The sequence below is a fragment of the Capricornis sumatraensis genome, chromosome 2 (genome assembly GCF_032405125.1).
Source record: "Capricornis sumatraensis isolate serow.1 chromosome 2, serow.2, whole genome shotgun sequence".
NCBI lineage: Eukaryota > Metazoa > Chordata > Mammalia > Artiodactyla > Bovidae > Capricornis > Capricornis sumatraensis.
This window is the reverse complement of record NC_091070.1, coordinates 93,832,123-93,855,900: the sequence shown is the minus strand read 5'-3', so window position 1 is coordinate 93,855,900 and position 23,778 is coordinate 93,832,123. Positions and strand designations below refer to the sequence as shown.

Below are 23,778 nucleotides of genomic sequence, written 5' to 3'. Positions count from 1 at the left end.
ATGAAATCTGATCAATACCTATTTGCAGAAATGGTTTTAAAAGACTTAAGAATTTTTAGATCTAAGTGTATGGAGAAGATTCTTTTTTTAAGGAGATTGATGATTTATTTCTTAGTATTCACCTATGCACTTCTATGCAGAGTACATCATGAGAAACGCTGGGCTGGGAAGAAGCACAAGCTGGAATCAAGATTGCCAGGAGAAATATCAATAACCTCAGATATGCAGATGACACCACCCTTATGGCAGAAAGTGAAGAGGAACTGAAAAGCCTCTTGATGAAAGTGAAAGAGGAGAGTGAAAAAATTGGCTTAAAGCTCAACATTCAGAAAATGAAGATCATGGCATCTGGTCCCATCGCTTCATGGGAAATAGATGGGGAAACAGTGTCAGATTTTATTTTTCTGGGCTCCAAAATCACTGCAGATGGTGACAGCAGCCATGAAATTAAAGACGCTTACTCCTTGGAAGGAAGGTTATGACCAACCTAGATAGCATATTCAAAAGCAGAGACATTACTTTGCCAACAAAGGTCCATCTAGTCAAGGCTATGGTTTTTCCTGTGGATATGTATGGATGTGAGAGTTGGACTGTGAAGAAAGCTGAGTGCCGAAGAATTGATGCTTTTGAACTGTGGTGTTGAAGAAGACTCTTGAGAGTCCCTTGGATTGCAAGGAGATCCAACCAGTCCATTCTAAAGGAGATCAGCCCTGAGTGTTCTTTGGAAGGAATGATGCTAAAGCTGAAACTCCAGTACTTTGGTCACCTCATGCGAAGAGTTGACTCATTGGAAAAGACTCTGATGCTGGGAGGGATTGGGGGCAGGAGAGAAGGGGACGACAGAGGATGAGATGGCTGGATGGCATCACCGACTTGATGGACGTGAGTTTGAGTGAACTCCGGGAGATGGTGATGGACAGGGAGGCCTAGAGTGCTGCGATTCATGGGGTCGCAAAGAGTCGGACACAACTGAGCGACTGAACTGAACTGACTGATGCACCCATGAGAAAAAAGCTGGAATTAACTACAAAGGGGGGTGTATTACAAACAATCGAGGTTGTGGTTCCTGGAATAATGTTACCACTCACTAATCAATGTTCTCATAATATGTTCAATCTCACTTTTATGCAAAATGGGAATAATACCTACACTGAAAGACTTCCCACAGGATTAAATGATAACACTGGCTAGTTACAGTCTATCCTTCTACAGATCAAGGGGGTTGCTACTGAGGAGAACGAAGGACTAGGAAATAAACACTGACATACACGTATTTCTGCCAGTGACCACAACTTGTCTGCCAAGAACGTGAACTTGTTATACGACTGAAAAATGAGAGTATTTGTTTTTTGAGGATAACATTTTAACTTAAAGAACATTCATCTACTTTGCAACATTTTCTTATGATTCTTAACACAATGCTGTCTTTCATACCTCAATACCACAGAAGCCCAGATATCTATCATACAATTAAGACAATGGAAGCAAAACTGTGTGTAAGGTATTTGGTAAAAAGGCATGTTTGATGAAAAAGAACAGTTTTATGTACCGTGATTTTTTAAGAAACATTTTCTTCCAGTGAATGTTCGGTATACTCAGCAAGTAAAATGAGAAAATAGTTTCCACTGCTGTCAATATGCATAAGCCATGCCACCCACCACCACGTTTCCATATCAGATAGAGCAAAAGCAGAATCACATCTGCCGGATGACTGTCAGAATCTTCCCTCCTGATTAAATAAAAATTCAAATACAACACTGAACACTGTTTTAAAAACAAACAAACAAACAAACAAGGACTTTAATAGTACAAAGCTTCATTTATCTTTAATATTTTCTAAAACTAGCAATATGGAACCTTTATTCAATTCCAGATCAACTGTCCTTTTCCCTCCTCATCTTTCTTATCTAAAGAAACATTTTGCAAGCAATTTACAGACTAAAAAAGATACAAGGAATCAGCTAAAAATCTAGTAATATTTACCTGAATTATTAGTAGCAAGTATGTGGTAAGCATTACAACAACATGCAAGTTTGGTAAACTCTATAAATCTTCAAGAAAATTAGAGATACCAAGGGAACATTTCATACAAAAATGAGCACAATAAAGGAAAGAAATGGTATAGACCTAATAGAAGGAGAAGATATTAAGAAGAGGTGGCAAGAATACACAGAACTATACAAAAAGGATCTTCATGACCCAGATAACCACGATGGTGTTAAGTCAAGTGGGCCTTAGGAAGCATAACTATGAAGAGAGCTGATGAAATTCCAGTTAAGCTATTTCAAATCTTCAAAGATGATGTTGTGAAAGTGCTATACTCAATATGCCAGCAAATTTGGAAAACTCAGCAGTGGGCACAGGACAGGAAAAGGTCAGTTTTCATTCCAATCCCAAAGAAAGGCAATGCCAAAGAATGTTCAAACTACCGCACAACTGCACTCAACTCACACACTGGGAAAGTAATGCTCAAAATTCTTCAAGCAGGCCTTAACATTACATGAACTGTGAACTTCCAGATGTTGAGGCTGATTTAGAAAAAGCAGAGGAACCAAAGATCAAATTACCAACATCTGGTGGATCATCAAAAAAGCAAGAGATTTCCAGAAAAACATCTACTTCTGCTTTATTGACTACACCAAAGCCATTGACTGTGTGGATCATAACAAACTGTGGAACATTCTTCAAGAGATGGGAATACCTGACCTCTGACCTGCCTCCTGAGAAATCTGTATGCAGATCAGGAAGCAAGAGTTAGAACTGGACATGGAACAACAGACTGGTTCCAAATGGGGAAAGGAGTACGTCAAGGCTGTATACTGTCACCCTGCTTATTTAACTTCCACGCAGAATGCATCATGTGAAATGCTAGGCTGGATGAAGCACAAGCTGGAATCAAGACTGCTGGGAGAAATATCAATAACCTCAGATATGCAGATGACACCACCCTTATGGCAGAAAGTGAAGAGGAACTAAAGAGTCTCTTGATGAAAGTGAAAGAGAGAGAACAATGAAAAAGCTGGCTTAAAACTCAATATTCAGAAAACTAAGATCATGGCATCCAGTACCATCACTTCATGGGAAATAGATGGGGAAACAATGGAAACTGTGATAGATTTTATTTTGGGGGGCTCCAAAATCACTGCAGATGGTGATTGCAGCCATGAAATTAAAAGACGCTTTGTCCTTGGAAGAAAAGCTATGACCAACCTAGACAGCATGCTAAAAAGCAAAGACTTTACTTTGCTAACAAAGGTCCATCTAGTCAAAGTTATGGTTTTTCCAGTAGCCATGTATGGATGTGAGAGTAGGACTATAAAGAAAGCTGAGCACTGAAGAATTGATGCTTTTGAACTGTGGTGTTGGAAAAAACTCTTGGGTGTCCCTCGGACTGCAAGGAGATCCAACCAGCCAATCCTAAAGGAAATCAGTCCTGAATATTCATTGGAATGACTGATGCTAAAGCTGAAACTCCATTACTTTGGCCCCCTGATGCAAAGAACCAACTCACTGGAGAAGACCATGATGCTGGGAAAGAGTGAAGGCAGGAGAAGCGGACGACAGAGGATGAGATGTTTGAATGGCATCACCGAGATGATGGACATGAATTTGAGTCAACTCCGGGAGCTGGTGATAGACAGGGAAGCCTGGTGTGCTGCAGTCCATGGGGTCGCAAAGAGTGTGACATGATTGAACAACTGAACTGAACTGATGACATCAATACTTGTAAAACCTTTTCAAATTTTCAATATTCACCTGATCATGACAACTCACTCCAGTCTTCTTGCCTGGGAAATCCCATGGACAGAGGAGCTTGTTGAGCTGTAACAGTTCATGGGGTCACAAAGTGTCAGACACAACTTAAGTGATGAAACCACTATGCTCAGCTTTAGAAGATAGTACAAAATTGTTTTACCAGTCTATATCTGTTGCATGCCATCCTCATCAACGTTTGGTATTAAATCTTTTATTTTTTAAGCTACTCAGGCATATGGTGGTATCACTGCGCTCCCTGACATCTAATGGCATTGACTGTTGACTACCTTTTCATATGCTCATTACCCATTTGGATATGTTCTTTATCAAGTACCAGATCAAGTCTCTTGGCCTTTTTTTTTTCAATTGCACTGTGTATGCTTTTCTCATTAATTTGTAAGACCCTCCATGCCTTTCTGACATAAAACGTTTTCAAGTTATTTCTCAACTGGCCACATGGTTAATAAGATTAGCTACCTAAATATCTTCTTGGTTCACTGTTCTTGTAAAATCCTGATTCTTCCTTTAATTACTGGTAAAAGATAAACACGTTCCTAGATAAAAGAACCTGGCTGAAAACTACAAATTAATGACATTTATTCCCTCTTTTTAAGATTATAAACTTCATTAAGTATTTAGGCAACATATGGAAGCACAAAGTGAAGATGAATTTAGGTGAATTCAGGTTTTGACCACAACAAAATTGCAGGCAACAGAAATTTTTAAAGTTATTTTAAAAGCCTTTGATATAAGTATTTTTATTCTAAAACACTAAGAATATTAAAGAGAGTTAGTATCTTGTTTTCTTCCTTGATTTCACTAACCTTAAAAATCATGATAGTTAGACATTATCTATATTTAAGTGTTAAAATATTTTACTAACCATTATGGACTACTGCCTTTTCATACTGTCCATGGGAAAAGACAATAATCCATAATGAAGGAGAAGGGGACAACAGAGGATGAGATGGTTGGATGGCATCACTGACTCAATGGACATGAGTTTGAACAAGCTTTGGGAGTTGGTGATGGACAGAGAGGCCTGGCGTGCTGCAGTCCATGGGGTTGCAAAGAGTCGGACACAACTGAGTGACGGAACTGAACTGATGGATTATTACAAGCAATCTAGCGAGTAACTCCCACTGTTAGAATCAACCAAATTCCTCATTTTAAGGAGAGAAACATCCAGACATTTAATAAATGCTGGTTAATAAAGTTCAGTTGTTATACTACCTACTTGGGGTTTTCTACAGCTTATCTGAGAAAATGGCAAAGCCCTGACTACTCCAGCAGCTAGTACTAGGTGTGCACGTCCCTCAACAATTAAAGGGCTTCCAGGTGGTACTAGTGGTAATAAAGAACCTGCCTGCCAATGCAGAAGACAAAAGAGACACAGGTTCGATCCCTGGGTTGGGACGATCCCCTGGAGAAGGAAATGGCATCCCACTCCTGTATTCCTGCTTGGAAAATCCCATGGACAGAAGAACCTGGTGGGCTGTAGTCCATGGAAGTGCAGAGTTGGACACGACTGAAGCGACCGAGCACAATTAGAACTCCTAAATATAAAGGAAAAGTAAAATTTGATTCCATCTTCTTCCTTTCATCACTGTGATGTGATGCAAATAAGGTAAAAGAAAAATTGGTTCTAATCCACTGAGCCCATAAATTACTTACATACAGTATACACTAAAAAATAGCTGTTGTAAAAGTTTTATTTGCATTCTTAAACCTTCATCAATTTAATCACATTCAAAATGCAAAGCTAAGTTTACATGATAATCATTTATAAAGCAGACAAGTATAGAATGAGCCTCTAGTACCTGTTAAGAAATTTCTCCAATATTATAGTTGATTAAAAAAGACAGAGGACTTCCCTGGCAGTCTAGTAGTAAAGACTCCGAGCTTCCGTTGCCACAGGCATAGGTTCGATACCTGGTTGGGGAACTAAGATTCCACAACAAACAAATGGGATGACTTTATATGACTCTGATGTTTAAAAATTGCTAAAAAGAAAACAGGTATATTCTGCCACCTAGCTAAAAATAGTTTTCTAATAAATTTATGTCAAATTTAAGATAAAAGCAATTAAGATGTCATGTAAGCAGAAATTGTTTCTTTTAGAAGTAGAGAAAAAGCACTAAGATCAAACTGACCCAGACATACCATAGGAAAAAGAAAACTCATTATGGCAAAGAGCAATACTACTTTTAAAAGATCTTTAAAGTGAGTCTTGGGCATCATTTAGGTTTGCTCAACCATGAGAATCTTCTGGTGGGGAAACTTCTTTCATAACCCATTTCAAGTAAAATATACCAATTCCTTAAAAAAAAAAAAAATTGCACTTAATTTCCTCAGACAGAAATCCTTTAACTTCTCAGGCCAAGAATACACCTTTCTTCTGAAAGTAATCAAATGGAGCTTTACATATAAATTAGTGAGCCTTCACAAAGGAACAAAGGCACAAACATTAAATTGTAAAATAACTGCCTGTAGATTCTCACCACAGAAAATCAACATCTGTAAAAATTATCTGGATTCTGCCTCCCTAAATTGGATACTTTTCTATGACTGCTTAGGTCTTAGATAATTTACAAAATATAGGGAATATGGGTGGTCCATGACCACCAAAATTTCAGGATCTACTAAGACTGCTCCCTTATGGAAGTAAAGCAATGTCATGATTACTACAAACTCTTACCAGAGCCAGAAAACTTAACTTTATCAACATGATTCTTGGATCTGCGAGTGCAGGGAGAGCATTCCTGCCAGTTTTCTTGTTTTGATGGGGTGGCGATGTAGGGGAGTCTATTTCTTTCATGGTAAGAAGCAGCCCTGTTTATTCAAAATCACATGCACTGCAACTGTAAAAGAGTCTAGGAGTAATCCTATGATTCTTTTAAATCACAGAATCAACAGATGGCTTATCATAATTCCTTTATTAACTGATTATACAGAAAGTGCTCACAGAAGCCTTTAGATAATACTAGATACATCTTTACTAAAAATAATATTAACTTATCCAAATAAAAAATAACCAACTTACCATCACATTTGTAGTTTTTAGTTTTAAAATGATTTTCACAAACAACTCATTAGACCTCAAAGACTGCATGGCAGATGGCTAAGAGATTAAAAAAACAAGTAAGCCTTGTCTTTAAAGATTTATTTAGTGTTGTTTCAATTCCTAAGGGGAAATGAAAAGTATGAATGGATTCCACATATATGAAGCCAGCACACTATTTTAAATAAAATTACTGGTTTGGTATACATATTCCCCTTTCTGTATTTTATATTAAAATAGAATCCCTGAATTTAAGAAAGACCTCAGAAATACCTTCTTTCCACAGGGACTACTTGTTTAATGTTACACTGAATTATGCAATTTCTAATATACTGCAAAAATTTAAATCATGAAATCATACTAACTTTTCTTATACTGAGCAAGTTATTACAGAATGAATACCAAGGAGGACAAAACAACAGAGCTAGACAAAGAACACAGAACCCTCGTGTATTTTTGTCAGTAATCATTCTAACACTAACTGTAAAGATTAAAGGGAAAAAACAACTCCTGAAATTACAAATTTCCCCCATAAAATGTTTTACAATACTGTAAATTATTTCAACTGGAAAACATATGTGTCTAATGCTTTGCCGATTCCTACAAAAAAGTTGTGTCCCTGAGCCTTTAAGAAGTTTATGGTTCAAAACAAACACCAGAGATATGAAGGACATATAAAAAATATGAGAACACTGATTCAAAAAGCTCAAGATTTCAGTCAACAAAATACATCTGCCGTGAATACTTATAGGATGGCAGAAGTGTTTGCTGGACCGAAGTTCTGGTTCTCAGGTCATATATAGACCTAGGTCTGAATGCTGGCCCCTTCACTAATTGGCAGTTTAACCTTGGACAAGTTACTTAACCTCTCTCTGTCTCAATTTCCTAATGTGTAAAAATAGGACAATAATGTTAATCTCACAAGGTTGTGAGAGCAAAATGTGAAAAAACATATGAAGTGTTTATTACTCTATCTGGCACACTGTAATCCTCAGAAATGTTTGCTATCATCAACATCACCTCTACGATATTATTCTTGTTGAAGAGGTTCTGTAAAATAGAACTCCTGATATGTATGTAAGTATCTATGTATGTGTATGTGTGAAATTGATTGATATATAAAGGTTATCTTAATACGAATAACAGCTTCCTGGAAAGAAAAGAACAGAAACCTCCAGTTTCCCCAGCCAAACCTATCAGGGAAGCCCTAACAAAGGCCTAGCAGCAAGAAAAGGCAATGGAGTGGCAGGGCCATCTGGCAACATCAGAAAAGAAAAAGACAGGTCCACTGTTCCAAGTGTACTGTCCAGCCATCACAAAGACAGGTGGTGCCACGGACCCCAGTCTCCAGTGCTTAAACACTACAGTGTAACACTGTTATGGCAATCCATGGGCAGAAAGATGAGTTCACATATATCCTGTATATATATGGTGTGTATATATATATATATCCTGTATATATATATGGTATGTATATGGTAGCAGAACTCAGACAACACACTCCAACCTGCAGGAAGTGAACCTGTAGGAACTATTTTCAAACATTCCGCCAACGGTAACTGATAGTACAATCAACATAAAATTGAATCCTAAGAGTCTACTTACGAAAACACAGTATAGTCTCTGGCAAGTCACTTAAGTTTAATCTAAACCTCAGTTACCGTGTCTGTGAAATAATATTTTCCTCATCTCTCAGGGCAGTAGATAGAAAATAAAGTGAATGAAGTATAATAAAGCAATGATTAGTACTTGGTGACCCTCAAAATAAACAATACCTCCTATCCTCATCATCATACCTTAACAATTTGATTTGATTCTGAATATCAATCTAAGAATGCTTGCTTAAAGAGTAAAATTATCAAGTTTAGGTTCTACATTAATATTTTTTAGTGATTTTGAAGCATGAATCCGAAAACATCTCACTACCTTCCTGCTCCCAGTCTATGGGAAGAAAAAAAAAAAGAGAGAAAACTTTTCTGGTTATGTTTGATGATAGCTTTTGAATTTTCTCCTTCCCATGTCGGTTTAGTAACTCAATTTATTTTTAGAATTCAAATTCAGTTTAAATCTTCACTGATATGTTGTTTAATTGGTACATATCATTTTACATTAAAATTTAACATATATTAGTAAGAATAACAATGATTTTTCCTTCCTTATGAATAAACTATATTTAGAGATAAGAAAGGAAAGTTTATATACTGTATCTAGAACCTTGCTGCTGAATCTATTTCTAAGAACTTAAATTTACCAAAACTCTGTTACCCAGAGTAAGTCACAATGCTCTGATGGAGACTCAACGATCCTAGCTATCCATTATTGAATGGTGCAAAGAAATCAATGATATAGAAGAAATATATGCTTTATGCATCATTCTTCATACAAACAGAAGAAACAAAATGACAACCTGCAAAGATTCCTGAACCAGCTTCACTATGAAGAATGAACAAAATCAAATATGCTTATTTAAAACGGAAAAAAACTAGTGTTGTAATCTAAATCAACTAATTAAGCCAACAAACATCATCTCAGTTAAAAATACCAAAATTAGTTTTAATAACGCCTTTAATCATTATTAAGAGGGCTGGCCCTGCTAACTACACAAAACAGACCACTCTTTAAATGCACATTTAGCAACTCTCACTGAATGTAGAACTCTTTATCCATAAAAAACATGGTATAATTTCAGTGAATCTGTGACTTCAAAACTCTTTCTTTTCCTACTATGTCATAAACGGGAAAAAACATCAGCCACTCTGGTAAGTAACCTTACATATATTATTTCATGTGTCCCTTAAACACATTAAGAAGAGATGAAGGCAAGGTCACATACGTCATACAAGGCAGGGTCTGCAGTGTCAGAATTCAGGTTAGCCCAGCTCCAAAGTACTGAGATTTTAGAATTCTAGCTCATCTCACTTTTATTTATTTGCTTTAATTTTTACTTAACTATAGCTGGTTTATAATACTGTGTCAGTTCAGGTATACGGCTTCACATTCTTCTCCATTATAGGCTATTACAAATTACTGAATATAGCTCCCTGTACTACACAATAAATCCTTGTTGTTTATCATATATATAGTGGTGTGTATATGTTAATCCCATACTCCTAATTTATCTTTCCCCCTTCTGTTTCCCCTTTAGGAGTCACAAGTTGTTTCCTGCATCTGTGAATCTCAGTCTGTGTTTTATATTACTAAATAAGCTCATTTGTATCTTCTTTTTAGATTTCACATATAAGTGATATCACACAATACTCATCTTCCTCTATCTGACTTTCTTCCCTTAGTGTGATAATCTCTAGGTCCCTCCATGTTGCTGGAAATGGCAATATTTCACCCTTTTTTGGCTGAGTAATATTCCACTGTAATATGTACCACACCTTCTTTATCCATTCATCTACTGATAGACATTCAGGTTGCTTCCATGTCTACTGGCTCATCTTTTCTTTAAATAATAGAAAACTGTTTACCATTTTTACACCATTTCCTGAAGTAATAATATCAAGGTAACTAAGATTCACAAAATGCTTTAAAGTAATATAATTCTAAAGTTAAAACAAGTACAAAAGGAAAGCATGAGAGCCAGATTTCCTTAGGCTGGGAAAATTTATAATTAAGAAATAAACCTAATGCATGATCAATATCAGGAAGAAAGTACCTGCAGTATCCCAGGCCTGACTAGTTTTTCTTGTGTGTATGTGTGTACATGTTTTGTGTCTATTAAATAACCAAAACAGGTGTTTCAACTACAACTCTGTGAAACCCAAATGAACAAGTACAGACAAGTATATGAACAAATTCAGTTTTCTTCAGGAATGGCATGGTGAATTTGTAACTTTCCCTATTCCTTGTTTTACCATGAAATACTGAATTAGCTAATATCAGTGATTTTTAAAAATATATTTCTTTAGTCTATATACCAATTATTCATATAGAAGTCAAAAACTAGCTTTAAATTTCAAGACTATGGCTTATACATTTAAGAAAGACTTTTTCAAAGTTTATTAGAAAACTTTATATTTTCCAAAATTTAACAATTTACAAATGATTATACTAAGGATTTACCCAAATGGTTACAAATGACAATAAAAATTAACACTGAAGCTTTCAAACATTAGGATTTTACAATCTGATGTTATTTCAAAAATCCTTTTACCCAGATCATATAAAAGGCATTCATTATGAAGCAAACCCTAAATAAAAAACAAATTTATACAAAAGGGCATATTTTGCTTTAATCATCAATTAAAAATATTTATCATGGCAATCCTTTAGTATAACTCAAATGTTAGAAACAAAATCATTTCAAAAATTTACACCTGTATTGCTTTAATTTTTATAACCCAAAATATTATGTTCAACTATTCAGTACACACATACAGATCAATGTTCTTTTAGCGGTGTTTACCACGAGTCTCTTGCCTCAGTCTCTTTAGACAGGTAAACACTAGAGACCCACCTTGTGCTGCTCAATGGCATCTATCCACTGCTGTCTGTGATCTGGATCTTGAGCACGAAGATACCAAACGCTATCATTGACACTAATATCAAATCGGCATTCATCAAAATCATGAGGCTGTGGGAGAAAAAAAGGGAGAAAAGGAAAAGCAAAGCTAATTATATTCTTAGAAGTGTTATACTCCACAGCAAAAACATGAACATACCCATTCTGGCCGGTGAGAGACTGTTGTTATTCTTTTTGTACTCAAATAACTTTTTGAAGATATTTCAGATAAAAAGCACAGCAAAGGTATAATTACCAAAAACCATGCTCATTCACTATTTCTACAAATGAACTGACACATGAACTACAGACATGTTTTTAAAAAAGAGGTAAAATATTTTCCATCCAACGCTTTGAGTCAGTGTAAAGTAGTGGGAATATCACTGAAAGCACTAAGTTTTACAAAAGACATTTACTGATATTTTTCTGCTTTCATTATTCAAAAGTAAATTCTCATCAATAGTCTTATTTCATTAAATTTGATAAGCAAGAGATTTTTATATTCTATCAAAAAATAACATTAAATATCTCAAAAGATATCTCAAAGATAACTTCTAGGCTTTTTTACATCTTTTATTTTAATAGCCAAGAGAGTCTCTAATGAAAAGCAAAAGTAAAATGAACACTGCATTAGACCTATGTTAGAGGAAACCACCTTTATCAAAATATAAGAATTAGTGCAAATGTAAAATATCTGGTTCAGTGTTTCACATTCTTCAAAACAATATATAAAATAAATATTTTATATACTTGTTTTTCTCTCAGTGAATGAGTTCAAATATGACAGGATCATATCACAAATACAACCTCTTCTTCTACTGGATAAAGTACAATGTCCTCTTCTGTGAAATAGCTTAGCCTTAGAGGAAAGAGACTCCTCCCTGGTCTATATAGTAATAAACTTACTAGCTGAATGCAATCTACATATTGTGTTTATTCTCTCCCACCTTTAACAGTATCAATCTTTTATCTTATCAGTTATTCAACAAAAACAATATAAGCTAATTCCACAATGTTCTTTAGCCTATGAATCAATTTCTCTTTTAATATTAAGAAAACTAATTCATGGTTCTGACTGGCTAAAAGATAAAAGTTGAAGCTCTGAGTCACTATGTGCTGGGCATCGCAGTGAGGACTACAGTGGGAGGCAGTGCATGCTAGAGAGAAGAGACAGGAAGAGACAAGGCTGCAAACCCTGCTTCAGTCACTATGAATATAGAAATATGCAAAAGACAACTTTAACACTCAAAACTATGACTGTAAACTGAAAGCTAAATATTCATAGATCTTGAGAATGAAGTCCAGTCATTAAGAAAAGCTTCTTGGAGGAAGGAAAGCATATGTACTATCTGAAGAACAAAGTAAATAATTTATCTGATCAGTCTACTGTTCTAAATAGCCCAGAGGTTTTTAAACTTTTATTCTGAGATATCATCATTATTATATTTGCAGTGACTTCTTTTTTTCTTAATTTTTATTTTATTTTACTTTACAATACTGTATTGGTTTTGCCATACATTGACATGAATCCACCACGGGTGTACATGCATTCCCAAACATGAACCCCCCCTCCCACCTCCCTCCCCATAACATCTCTCTGGGTCATCACCGTGCACCAGCCCCAAGCATGCTGTATCCTGCGTCGGACATAGACTGGCGATTCGATTCTTACATGATAGTATACATGTTACAATGCCATTCTCCCAAATCATCCCACCCTCTCCCTCTCCCTCTGAGTCCAAGAGTCCATTATACACATCTGTGTCTTTTTTGCTGTCCAGTGACTATTCTTAAAAAGGATTTATATTTTATATTGTGTTCAATATTTTCATTAAAGCTTTAGAAAATAAAAAGGTAATATATATACAGCCATTGCTTATTTTTTGCTGGGGACTGTTTTAAGGACTCCTTTGGACACCAAAACTTCAGATGCCTAAGTCCCACACATAAAACAGCTCAGTACAACCAGCTCTCCCTATCTGCAGATGCTGAGCTAGTGGATATGGAGGGTCACCTATTGTTCAAACTTTACTAGTTTCCCCAGCCAATTCTTTTTCCAGCTTTCATATCTTCAAAATTTCCTTATAATCTTCCAAAGAGTCCTATGCCACATTTTAAATATTCCTAAAAACAGAAACTTGTCAGTAAGATTTCTCTGGGTGTGAGTGACTTAATAAAACCTGAAATCAACATAAGTAAACTTTGCCAAATTACTAAATGTTATGTTTTCTTTCCCCTATGTTTCAAAGTTTCAATATATGGAGAACTTTAAGCCCTTAATAGATAAAAATGTTATACATAGGAATGGAATGATACTCTACAAATCTAGAATTAAAGAATTTGAAAACTTCATTTGAATATCACATTTATATGAGAAGCAGTATCTCAATATCTGCTCAGAGAGATGGAGCTGACTGAAAGTGTACACAAAGTAGCCATTTCTACCATCAGCAGTCTGAGGGATAGGTGGCACAGAAGGGGGATCTACCAATTTTTAGGTGGTAGTATGTAAACAACACAGAAGCTTTGCATCCCTAAAAAGTCAAGACGTGCAGGAAGCTAAATCTACAAGGCTAAAGAAATGACAGATTTGTTAAGAGGTGTGTTTAAGAGGGTAAATCAAAGTCTAGACAAAAAGTTTACACCATGTCTCAACACACACATACTCAAACACATAATACAACAGTCTCCCTTTATCTATGAGAAATATATCCCAAGACCCCCAGTGGATGCCTGAAACTGTAGGTAGTACCAAATCCTACAGAGAGAACTGACCTGTGAACGACAGCAGGATTAGGGGTCTGGTGCTGCAGAAAGCCTGAGTGTCTTAACAGTCATTCCTCTGCATCTGGGGCTCACCATCCTCGAATTCAACCACTCCTGGATTGGGCAGTACTACAGGTATTATACACTACTGAAAAATCCTGAGTGTAAGTGGAGCTGTGGGGTTCAAACTTGTGTTGTTTCAAGGGTCAACTGCCCTATGTGTTTTCCTATACAGGTATTAAGGAGCAGGCAGTATACACAGCCGGAGAAGGCAATGGCACCCCACTTCAGTACTCTTGCCTGGAAAATCCCATGGACAGGGCTGCCGTCTATGGGGTCACACAGAGTCGGACACGACTGAGCGCCTTCACTTTCACTTTTCACTTTCATGCACTGGAGAAGGAAATGGCAATCCACTCCAGTGTTCTTGCCTGGAGAATCCCAGGGACAGGGGAGCCTGGTAGGCTGCTGTCTATGGGGTCGCACAGAGTCGGACACGACCAAAGCAACTTAGCAGCAGCAGCAGTATACACAGCATGGATATGGACAAAGGAACAAGCCATGGCCCACCAGGGACAGAGCAGCCTGCATGAGATTTCATTATGCTGCTCAAAATAATGTGCCATTTAAAATTTACCAACTGTTTATTTCTGGAATTTTCCACTTAATACTTTCAGATCTTATAGGTAACTAAAACTGCAGAAATCAAAACTGCTGATGGGGTGGGGGGAACCACTGTAGATAGTTAGACTTTAATTCAAAGAAAACTAATCTTTACTTAGAATTTCATTGTGGATATTTTATTCATCATGCTGCTGCTAAGTTGCTTCAGTCATGTCCGACTCTGTGTGACCCCATAGACGGCAGCCCACCAGGCTCCCCCGTCCCTGGGATTCTCCAGGCAAGAACACTGGAGTGGGTTGCCATTTCCTTCTCCAATGCACGAAAGTGAAAAGTGAAAGTGAAGTCATGGATTACTCTAACAAAAAAACATTAATACTATTTATCTTGATTACTGAGTTTTTTGAAGCTATCTTAAATTTTACAACTTAAGTTAGTCCCTCGTTGGTCTTATCCTAGTTGTAGCCCTGACAGATGATTAGGAGAAAACCAATAAGGGATAAAGAACAAAATTAGATGAAAAAATACAAGAGGTGGTAGATGTAAGAAATAGCATGAGCTATCTTCAGAAAAATATAACTGAAAAATCTAAAGAAGAGATAAACCAGCAAGCAATGAAAAATAAGCTAAAAGAGCTAAGAAAAAAGAAATGAGTTGAAACTACATCAGAAGCAGCAATAAAAAGCAAATAAGTGTTTTCTAAACAGAAAGAGAAAAATACAAAGTGAAAGAAATATAATGAGTGAACAAAGGAGGTCAAGCAAATGATTTAAGTGGTATTTTAAAAGAGGAAAATGCAATAAATGTAACAAAAAAATTCAAAGATACTATCTTTTCTTCTTTTTTTAATCTTTTAGCCCCACCAGGCAGGCATGTGGGATCTCTGGCCCTAGGGATCTTAGTTTTCTGACCAGGGATTGAACCTGCGACCCCTGCACCAGCAGCACAGAGTCTTGACCACTGAACCACCAGGGAAGTTCCGATACTACCTTTAAATGAAATGTTCAAATCACAGATCCAAAAGATATATTATACCCAGGAAAAAGGGTTGCAGGAAATAAACTCAATCTGAAGGCTCATTCTGTGAAATTAATTTAAGAAAGAAGAAACAATGATTCTCAAGCTTTTTCCACTGTCACCCCTACTCCAAGGGAAAACAAATTCTCCTTAGTGAGAGCGATCAAACAGTAAGAACTAAGATTTTGTCCAGCTGATTTTTCTTGGAGGCCACATAAGATATTGTAAATACCGAGATTATTTCACTTTCCCAAGAACCAAGTATAGGGGCCCACTGAGAATGAGAATGCACATGCTAGGGAAGAAGGCCAACAACATAAAAGAAAATGTAGACAGGCCTCATCCTTAACCATGTCAACATTCACTGTCAACAACAACAGACGTATCAAAAGGTGAACTGGCATTTGTATCTACTCTTGGTCTGTCTTATTTATTCTTAGGGCTGTTCTAAAAGGAAAACCCAGCATACACTGGGTAGCTTTTTTGATTGTTTTATTAGTGAAGTTTTACAATCTAACTACGTGGCGTGTGCTGCATGCTCAGTCGCTAAGTCACGTTTGACTCTTTGCGACCCAGTGGACTGCAGCCCGCCAAGTTCTTCTGTCCATAGGATTCTTCAGGCAAGAACACTGGACAGGGTTGCCATTTCCTCCTCCTGGGGATCTTCCCATCCCAGGGATGGAACCCATGTCTCCTGCACTGGCAGGCAGATTCTTTACCTCTGAGCCCTGGAAGCCCCAGAGGTAGCTTTAACAACAGAAATTTCTCACAGTTCTGGAGGTTGGAAGTCCAAGCTCAGGGTGTGAGCACGGGAGGGCGCTCAGTGAGGGCCTTCTTTCCGGTTTGCCAACGGCTGCCGTCTAGGTATGCCGTCATATGGAGGACAGAGAGCTCTCGGGTTTCTTCATCCTCTCATAAGGGTACCAGTGTCACCACGGGGGCTGTACTTACATGACCTCAACTAAATCCAAATTCCTCCCAAAGTCCCCACTTCCAGATTACCATCACAGTGAGAATTAAGGCTTTAACACATACCACAGCATCCATTATCTATCAAAATACCCTTACAGGAAAAGGGGCATATATCCACAAAGAAAAAGAAGGAAAACAGTTGCCAACAAAATTTGAAGCTGGAATGTGTAACTGACACTAACAGGTCTGAATATGCTGAAAAGTAAATACACACAAGGGAAAAGACAAAAAAAAGCCATTTGTTTTGGAGGCATCAAGTAGCACTAAAGGTAAAGGCATGGGAAGAGCTGAAAACAAAACTAACCAAAAGTCGTTAAAAAGTGGAACTAGACCCCTGGAACCTCATCTGCCTATCCCACTGCGCAGTAACATTAGAGGCCCCACCTTTCAGAGAGTTGGTACCAGACAGGTGTAGGAAGAAGGCACATTCCTATAAACGAGGAAAGGTGAAAAAAGCAGATAAGGGACAGTGTTCATATTAAAGGATTCTTTCCCTTACTTGATTCCCAAAAGTCTTGTACCCATACTTGTTCCTTCTATCTCCTTCTGCCTGTAAGGAAGATTCATCTATAGGAAAACTAAGTAATCTGAGAGAAAAGACATATAGTAATAATACTTAAGGGTTTCATAACTGGGCACTTAATCAGCACGAAAGTTCTAAACCACAAAGATATAGAAAAGTTACCTTTCAGAACCGGAAGATATGCTTCATCAAAATGAAGAAGTAACCAAGAGAAGTAAGAAGCAATGGAGATCCAGGAAAAGCAGCAGCAAAGGGACTTCCCAGGAAGACATTAAGGAAAATGCCCACAGCAGAGTTATGCAGAAGATGGAAAATTCTAGATTAGCACAGTATGACAGGATGATTTAGAAGGAATCTCTCTAGTGGGAGGAAAAGTGGAATGAAAAGATTAACTAAAAAAGTTAAACTCAGTGGAGAGGGTGTAGGAAGATTTCCCTAGAAATTCAAAGAAAGCCAACCAAATTTTAATAAAGTTTGACATATAATTAATATATAATAAACTATTTATCCATTTAATGTGTACAATTCAATGGCATTTTCACTTGTATAGAAACCCATGAAATCAATACCATATCACGACGGAAATGTTTTCATCTCTGTAGCCCCCAAAGGACTTATCCTGTCTGCAGAACATCTATTCCTCTGTCACCAGCTTCCAGAAACCAAGGATCTTCCTTTCACTGTATATTAGTGTTCACTTTTGCTAAATTTATATAAATGTATCTTGGTATAACTATCTTGAGATTTACTCATACTGCTGTGTCTTATTGATAACTTCTTATTGCTGAGAAGAGTTTAATAATGCTGGATATGACATATTTTACTTATTCATACCTGCAGTTGGTCAAAAGTTCATGTCTTGTAAGGATACAAATTTTTACGTCTTTTTTTTTTTTTACTTTATTTTACAAGACTGTATTGGTTTTGCCATACATTGACATGAATCCAATTTTATTTATTTATTTATTTTTTAAATTTTATTTTTACTTTATTTTACTTTACAATACTGTATTGGTTTTGCCATACACTGACATGAATCCGAAATTTTTACTTCTTTGGACTTAGAAATGGGCTGACTGACTCATAAAATAGACAAACAGTTAACTTTAAAGAACTGACAAAAGTAGCTGCAGCCATTTTACCTTCTTACTGGCAGTCTATCAAATGTACTTATTACTCCACATCCTTGCTTGATTTACTTATAGGATCTCTATTCTGTTCCCCTGATCTATAATGTCTATTCTTACTCCAAAACCAGTATTTTAATTATTGCTGCTTAACAACAGCAAATCTTGAAATCATGTAGTATTACATCCTCAAACTAAACTCTTCTTTCAAAAACCCGCTTTGCTTAGTCTAGGTAGTTTGCATTACATAATTTATGCTTCCAGATAAATTGTATTACCAAGGGCATTAGTATCTTAGATTTCCTATAGATTATTATGTTAAGATGTGATACTTTAACAATGCTGAGGCTTCTAATCTATGAACATAATATCTCTCCATTTAGGTCTTCTTTATCTTGACAATCTCACACAGTTTGCAGGTAACAGTGTCCAAAGTACAGTATATAACATTAGACTGATTCCTGAGGTAATTTTTTTATGCTACTGTGCATGGAATTGTTTTAAAAATTCAGTTAGTGTTACTAAGAGTTCACATACCACAAATGAAAGATCCTGCCTGCCACAATGAGAATCAAAGATCCCACAGGCCATAACCAAGATGCAGCCTAGCCAAATAAGCATTTTTTAAAAGCCAGTTTGCTTAGTGTATATGATAGTACATTTTGTAACTGTATATTAACTTTATATTCTACAGGGTTCCCTTGTGGTTCAGCTGGTAAAGTAAAGAACCCACCTGCAATGCAGGAGACCTGGGTTCGATTCCTGGGTTGGGAACATCTCCTGGAGAAGGGAAAGGCTACCCACTCCAGTATTCTGGCCTGGAGAATTCCATGGACTGTACAGTCCACCGGGTCACAAAGAGTCAGATAAGACTAAGCAAGTTTCACTTATATTCTACAATCCTGCAAAATTCACTTAGTAGTTGTCAAAACTGTTTACCTAATAAATGTGAAGGAATTTATAAAGAACAACGTCGGGCTTCTCTGACAGCTCAGTTGGTAAAGAATCCATCTGTAATGCAGGAGACTCCAATTTGATTCCTGGGTCAGGAAGATTCGCTGGAGAAGGGATAGACTACCCTATTATTATTAATTATTTATTATTAATTATTACCCTATTATATAGTATTCTTGGGTTTCCCTTGTGGCTCAGCTGGTAAAGAATCCACCTGCAATGAGGGAGACCTGGGTTTGATCCCTGGGTTGGGAAGATCCCCTGGAGAAGGGAAAGGCTACCCACTTCAGTACTCTGACCTGGAGAATTCCAAACACTGTATAGTTCATGGGTCTCAAAGAGTCAGATACGATTGAGCGACGTTCACTTTCACTTTCAGAAAACGATGTCACCTGCAAACAGCTTTACTTTAGCCTCTCTGATATTTATGTCTTTTTAAATATATATTTTTTGCCTTACTGAAATGACCAGGATGTCCAGAACAATGTTAAACAGAAGTGATAAGGACAGATTATCTTTGCCCTATATCTAATCTTAGGGGAAAGGCATAGTATTTCACAATTAAGCTTGATGTCAGTTGTGTGTTTTTGTGGATGTCTTTCATTAGGTTGATGTTATTCCTAGTTCTCTAAGAATTTTTATTTTCAATACTAAGTAGTATTGAATTTTGTCAAACACTTCTCTCTTTTTTACTTGTCAGCCTTTACTGAAATTTGTTACAAATTTTTCTCTTTCGTTTGTTAATACAGTGAATTAAAATGACTGAGGCATGGTTATACTGCCCACATAATGTGTGTTGTAAAGAGTCTGTGTAAGATTGGGATTATTTCATTGAATGTATGAAAGAATATGGTGGTGAAATCCTATGGGTGTGTTTTCTTGGTTAGGCAGGAATTTGAAAATTCAATGTTTTAGCCATTGGTTTATTTACATTTTTAGTGTCTTAAAAGCAGTAAGAGGGGAAAATATAACCCTGTGCGGTGCTTAGTCTTTCGGTTGTGTCTGACTGACTCTTTGCAATCCCATGGACTGTAGCCCACCAGGTTCCCCTGTCCATGGGGACTCTCCAGGCAAGAATACTGGAGTGGGTTGCCATGCCCCTCTCCAGGAAAATATACCCTTATTATTTACCCACATATTTCTTTTCTCTGTGCTCTTCATTAGCTCCTAAAGATCTGACTTTGCCTCTAGTGTATTTCCCTTCAGCAAGAAAAACTTCCTTTAGCATTTGTTAAGGCAGGCCCACCCACAACAAGTTCCCTTAATTTTCCTTCATCTGAAAACATCTTTATTTCATTCCATTTTTGAAGGATAATTTTCATTGAATACAGAGTTCTGAATGGAAAGCTTTTTGTCTTTGAGCCTCTACGGTATCTAATGAGAAGTGTATGGTAACTTGAATCACTGTCTCCAGTATGTATGGTATTTCTCCATGGCTACTTGCAGCATTTTGTTACCTTTGGTTTTTACAGTTTGACTATGATTACTATGAGTATCCTGTTATGTGTCTGTTCAGTTTCGTGAATCTGTAAATTTATATTTTTCACCAAATCTGCTAAGATTTTACTATAATTTCTTCAATTTTTTTTTACCCTTTTCCCTCTCCTGAGACTTCTAAAGGCCATTTAATTAGAAATTGCCTCAGAGATCCCTGACATTCTGCTCATTTAAAAACAAACACAAAATCCTAAACATCTGTTATTAAGAATCACTTCTTTTGCTCTAAATTCAAAATCTTGATTTTCTGTCATCTTCATCTGCTACAAATCCTATGCAGTGAATGTTTTTCATTTCAGATGTATTCTTTGTCTCTTCTTAGTTTCAGCTACCTTTTATTCATTATAAGCGTATTTTCTTTTACCTTAAAAAATTATAATTATAATTTACCTCAAATTATTATAAAAATAATTTTACTTTAAAACCTTTGTCAGGTAATTCCAATATCTTTAACTTTGCATTTATTCATGTCTTTGCCCTTGAGAATGTGTTTCAATTTCCTGGCTCTTTGTATGTTGTGTGAGTTTATCTTGGACATTGCGAATGGTAGGTTATGAACTCTGGATTCTATTGTATTATTCTGAAAAACACTATTTTTGTTTGTTTCGAAACAAAAATAGTGGGCAAAAATTTTTGCAGACCAATTCTTCTGTGTGTTTAATGGGCAGCATCTAGGACCTTAGTTCAGAAGGTTTTGGTCTGGCCTGTACATACACTGCTGAGGATCAGGTACAAATCTGCACAGAGGGTTAAACTCAGAATTTGGGGTTCTTCTTCTCTGGCTCTTTTTTTTTCTGGATTATTCATTAACTGTGCCCCTTTTGGTTCTTACAGTTAAAAAGATGGCAGTTTTCTTTAAAGGAGTTTTAGCATCCCCAAGTCTCTGCCATAGTAGCAGTAACTCAGGTAACACCCCAGACTTCTTTCCATCTGCCTCATGCATGCATGGCTCAGGAGTCAGCCAGAGACTTGGGGAGCGTTTATAGACACAATTTTGAGTTGCCCTTCTTTGGCTTCTCATTTGTGGGATTCCCTCATTCTCCAGCAGCCCCAGATAGCAAGAAAGAAGAAAAAACTTGTGCTTTTGTTTGTCTACTGCTCCCCATTAGTATATAACCAGCAGAGATTGTTAGCCCCGGCAATGGCAGTCAGCTCCAGTTTGCATATTCATTTAGAATTCCCCAAACCAGACTCACTGAAGTACAAGGGGTGGGGGAGGACAGGCTAAGCAGCACGCGTATTTGTGCCACAGAACCACAGAAAGAATAAAAGAATGAGAATCAGTAATTTGAAGCTACAAACAGGTTGATTAAAAGAAACAATTAGTCTGCCTAGACAACATCTCTAAAAATAGCCAAACTCCAGCAGATTAGAGGTTTTCTATTTGGGTATGTTAAACTAAAGGAACCCCTAAACTAATGGATATCAAGGAAGGCTGAGGAAAGGGTGCAATATTTAAAAGAGGAAGACAAAGTCTGTAGTGAGTAGTAAGATCCCACTCCCACCACAAGATTCCACCTACCCAAAGCAATCAAGGAGTATGTCAAGGCTGTATATTGTCACCCTGCTTATTAAACTTCTATGCAGAGTGCGTCATGAGAAATGCTGGACTGGATGAAGCACAAGCTGGAGTCAAGATTGCTGGGAGAAATATCAATAACCTCAGACATGCAGCTGACACGATCCTTATGGCAGAAAGTGAAGAACTAAAGAGCCTCTTGATGCAAGTGAAAGAGGACAGTGAAAAAGTTGGCTTAAAGTTCAACATTCAGAAAACTAAGATCATGGCATTTGGTCCCATCACTTCATGGCAAATAGATGGGGAAACAGTGGAAACAGTGACAGACTTTATTTGGGGGGCTCCAAAATCACTGCAGATGGTGACTCCAGTCATGAAATTAAAAGACACTTGCTCCTTGGAAGAAAAGTTATGATCAATCTAGACAGCTTATTAAAAAGCAGACATTACTTTGCCAATAAAGGTCCATTTAGTCAAAGCTATGGTTTCTCCAGTAGTCATGTATGGATGTGAGAGTTGGACTATAAATAAAGCTGATCACCAAAGAACTGATGCTTTTGAACTGTGGTGTTGGAGAAGACTCTTGGACTGCAAGGAGATCCAATTAGTCCATCCTTAAGAAAATCAGTCCTGAGTATTCACTGGAAGGACTGATGCTGAAATTCCAATATTTTGGCCACCTGATGTGAAGAACTAACTCATTTGAAAAGACCCTGATGCTGGGAAAAATTGAAGGTGGGAGGAGAAGGGGATGACAGAAGATGAGATGGTTGGATGGCATCACCAACTCAATGGACATGAGTTTGAGTAAACTCCTGGAGTTGGTGATGGACAGGGAGGCCTGGCATGCTGCGGCTCATGGGGTCGCAAAGAGTCGGATACGATGAAGTGACTGAACTGAACTGAAAGTAATCAAGGCTCTTAGAGATATGGGTGATTCCTGGTCTAGAATAGGTAAGGTACACAATGAACTTGGAAAATCTTGAGCTTAAAAGTAAGGGGGTACTTTTTAGAGGTGGGGAGGTGGTCCTGGGGGAGAATGCCAAAAGGACCAAAGAAACAGCTCTAAAGAACTTCAGTTAACCAAATCAAGGGCAATTAGATCATCAAAATACCTAAGTACAGTAGTGGATTATAGTTCATGGAATAATTCAAGAATGTATGAGTCCATTCTGTTAACAAATGGAACAAAAGCAGGGCTTTTAAAGAACAAAAAAGAAGAATTCTGACATAAATGTGAAAATGGTTTACAGAACTGGAAAATCTCCATTTTGCAATCATTACAGAAATCAGGGTTAGGCAGGCATCATAAAAGATTACTAAATCAAAAAGGGGGAAAAGTCTGATGAAGAACAGGATTTTTATACATGGTCTTAAACGTCTTCCCAGAGAGCTAACATTTTAATTTCAAGGAAAAGAACAGTCACTACAAGCAGGAAAACTGGACAATCCCTTGAT

The 23,778-nt window shown here is 37.1% G+C and overlaps 1 protein-coding gene across 2 annotated transcripts in view; it reads right to left on the bottom strand.

Moving 5' to 3' along the window:
* CERT1 (ceramide transporter 1) overlaps positions 1-23,778 on the bottom strand; it is a 130,877-nt gene that overhangs the window by 75,932 nt on the left and 31,167 nt on the right. For both annotated transcript variants that reach the window (XM_068966615.1, XM_068966616.1), the window contains exon 3: positions 11,280-11,396. In XM_068966615.1, the coding sequence (XP_068822716.1) occupies positions 11,280-11,396 (117 nt within the window). The remainder of the gene's footprint in view (positions 1-11,279; positions 11,397-23,778) is intronic.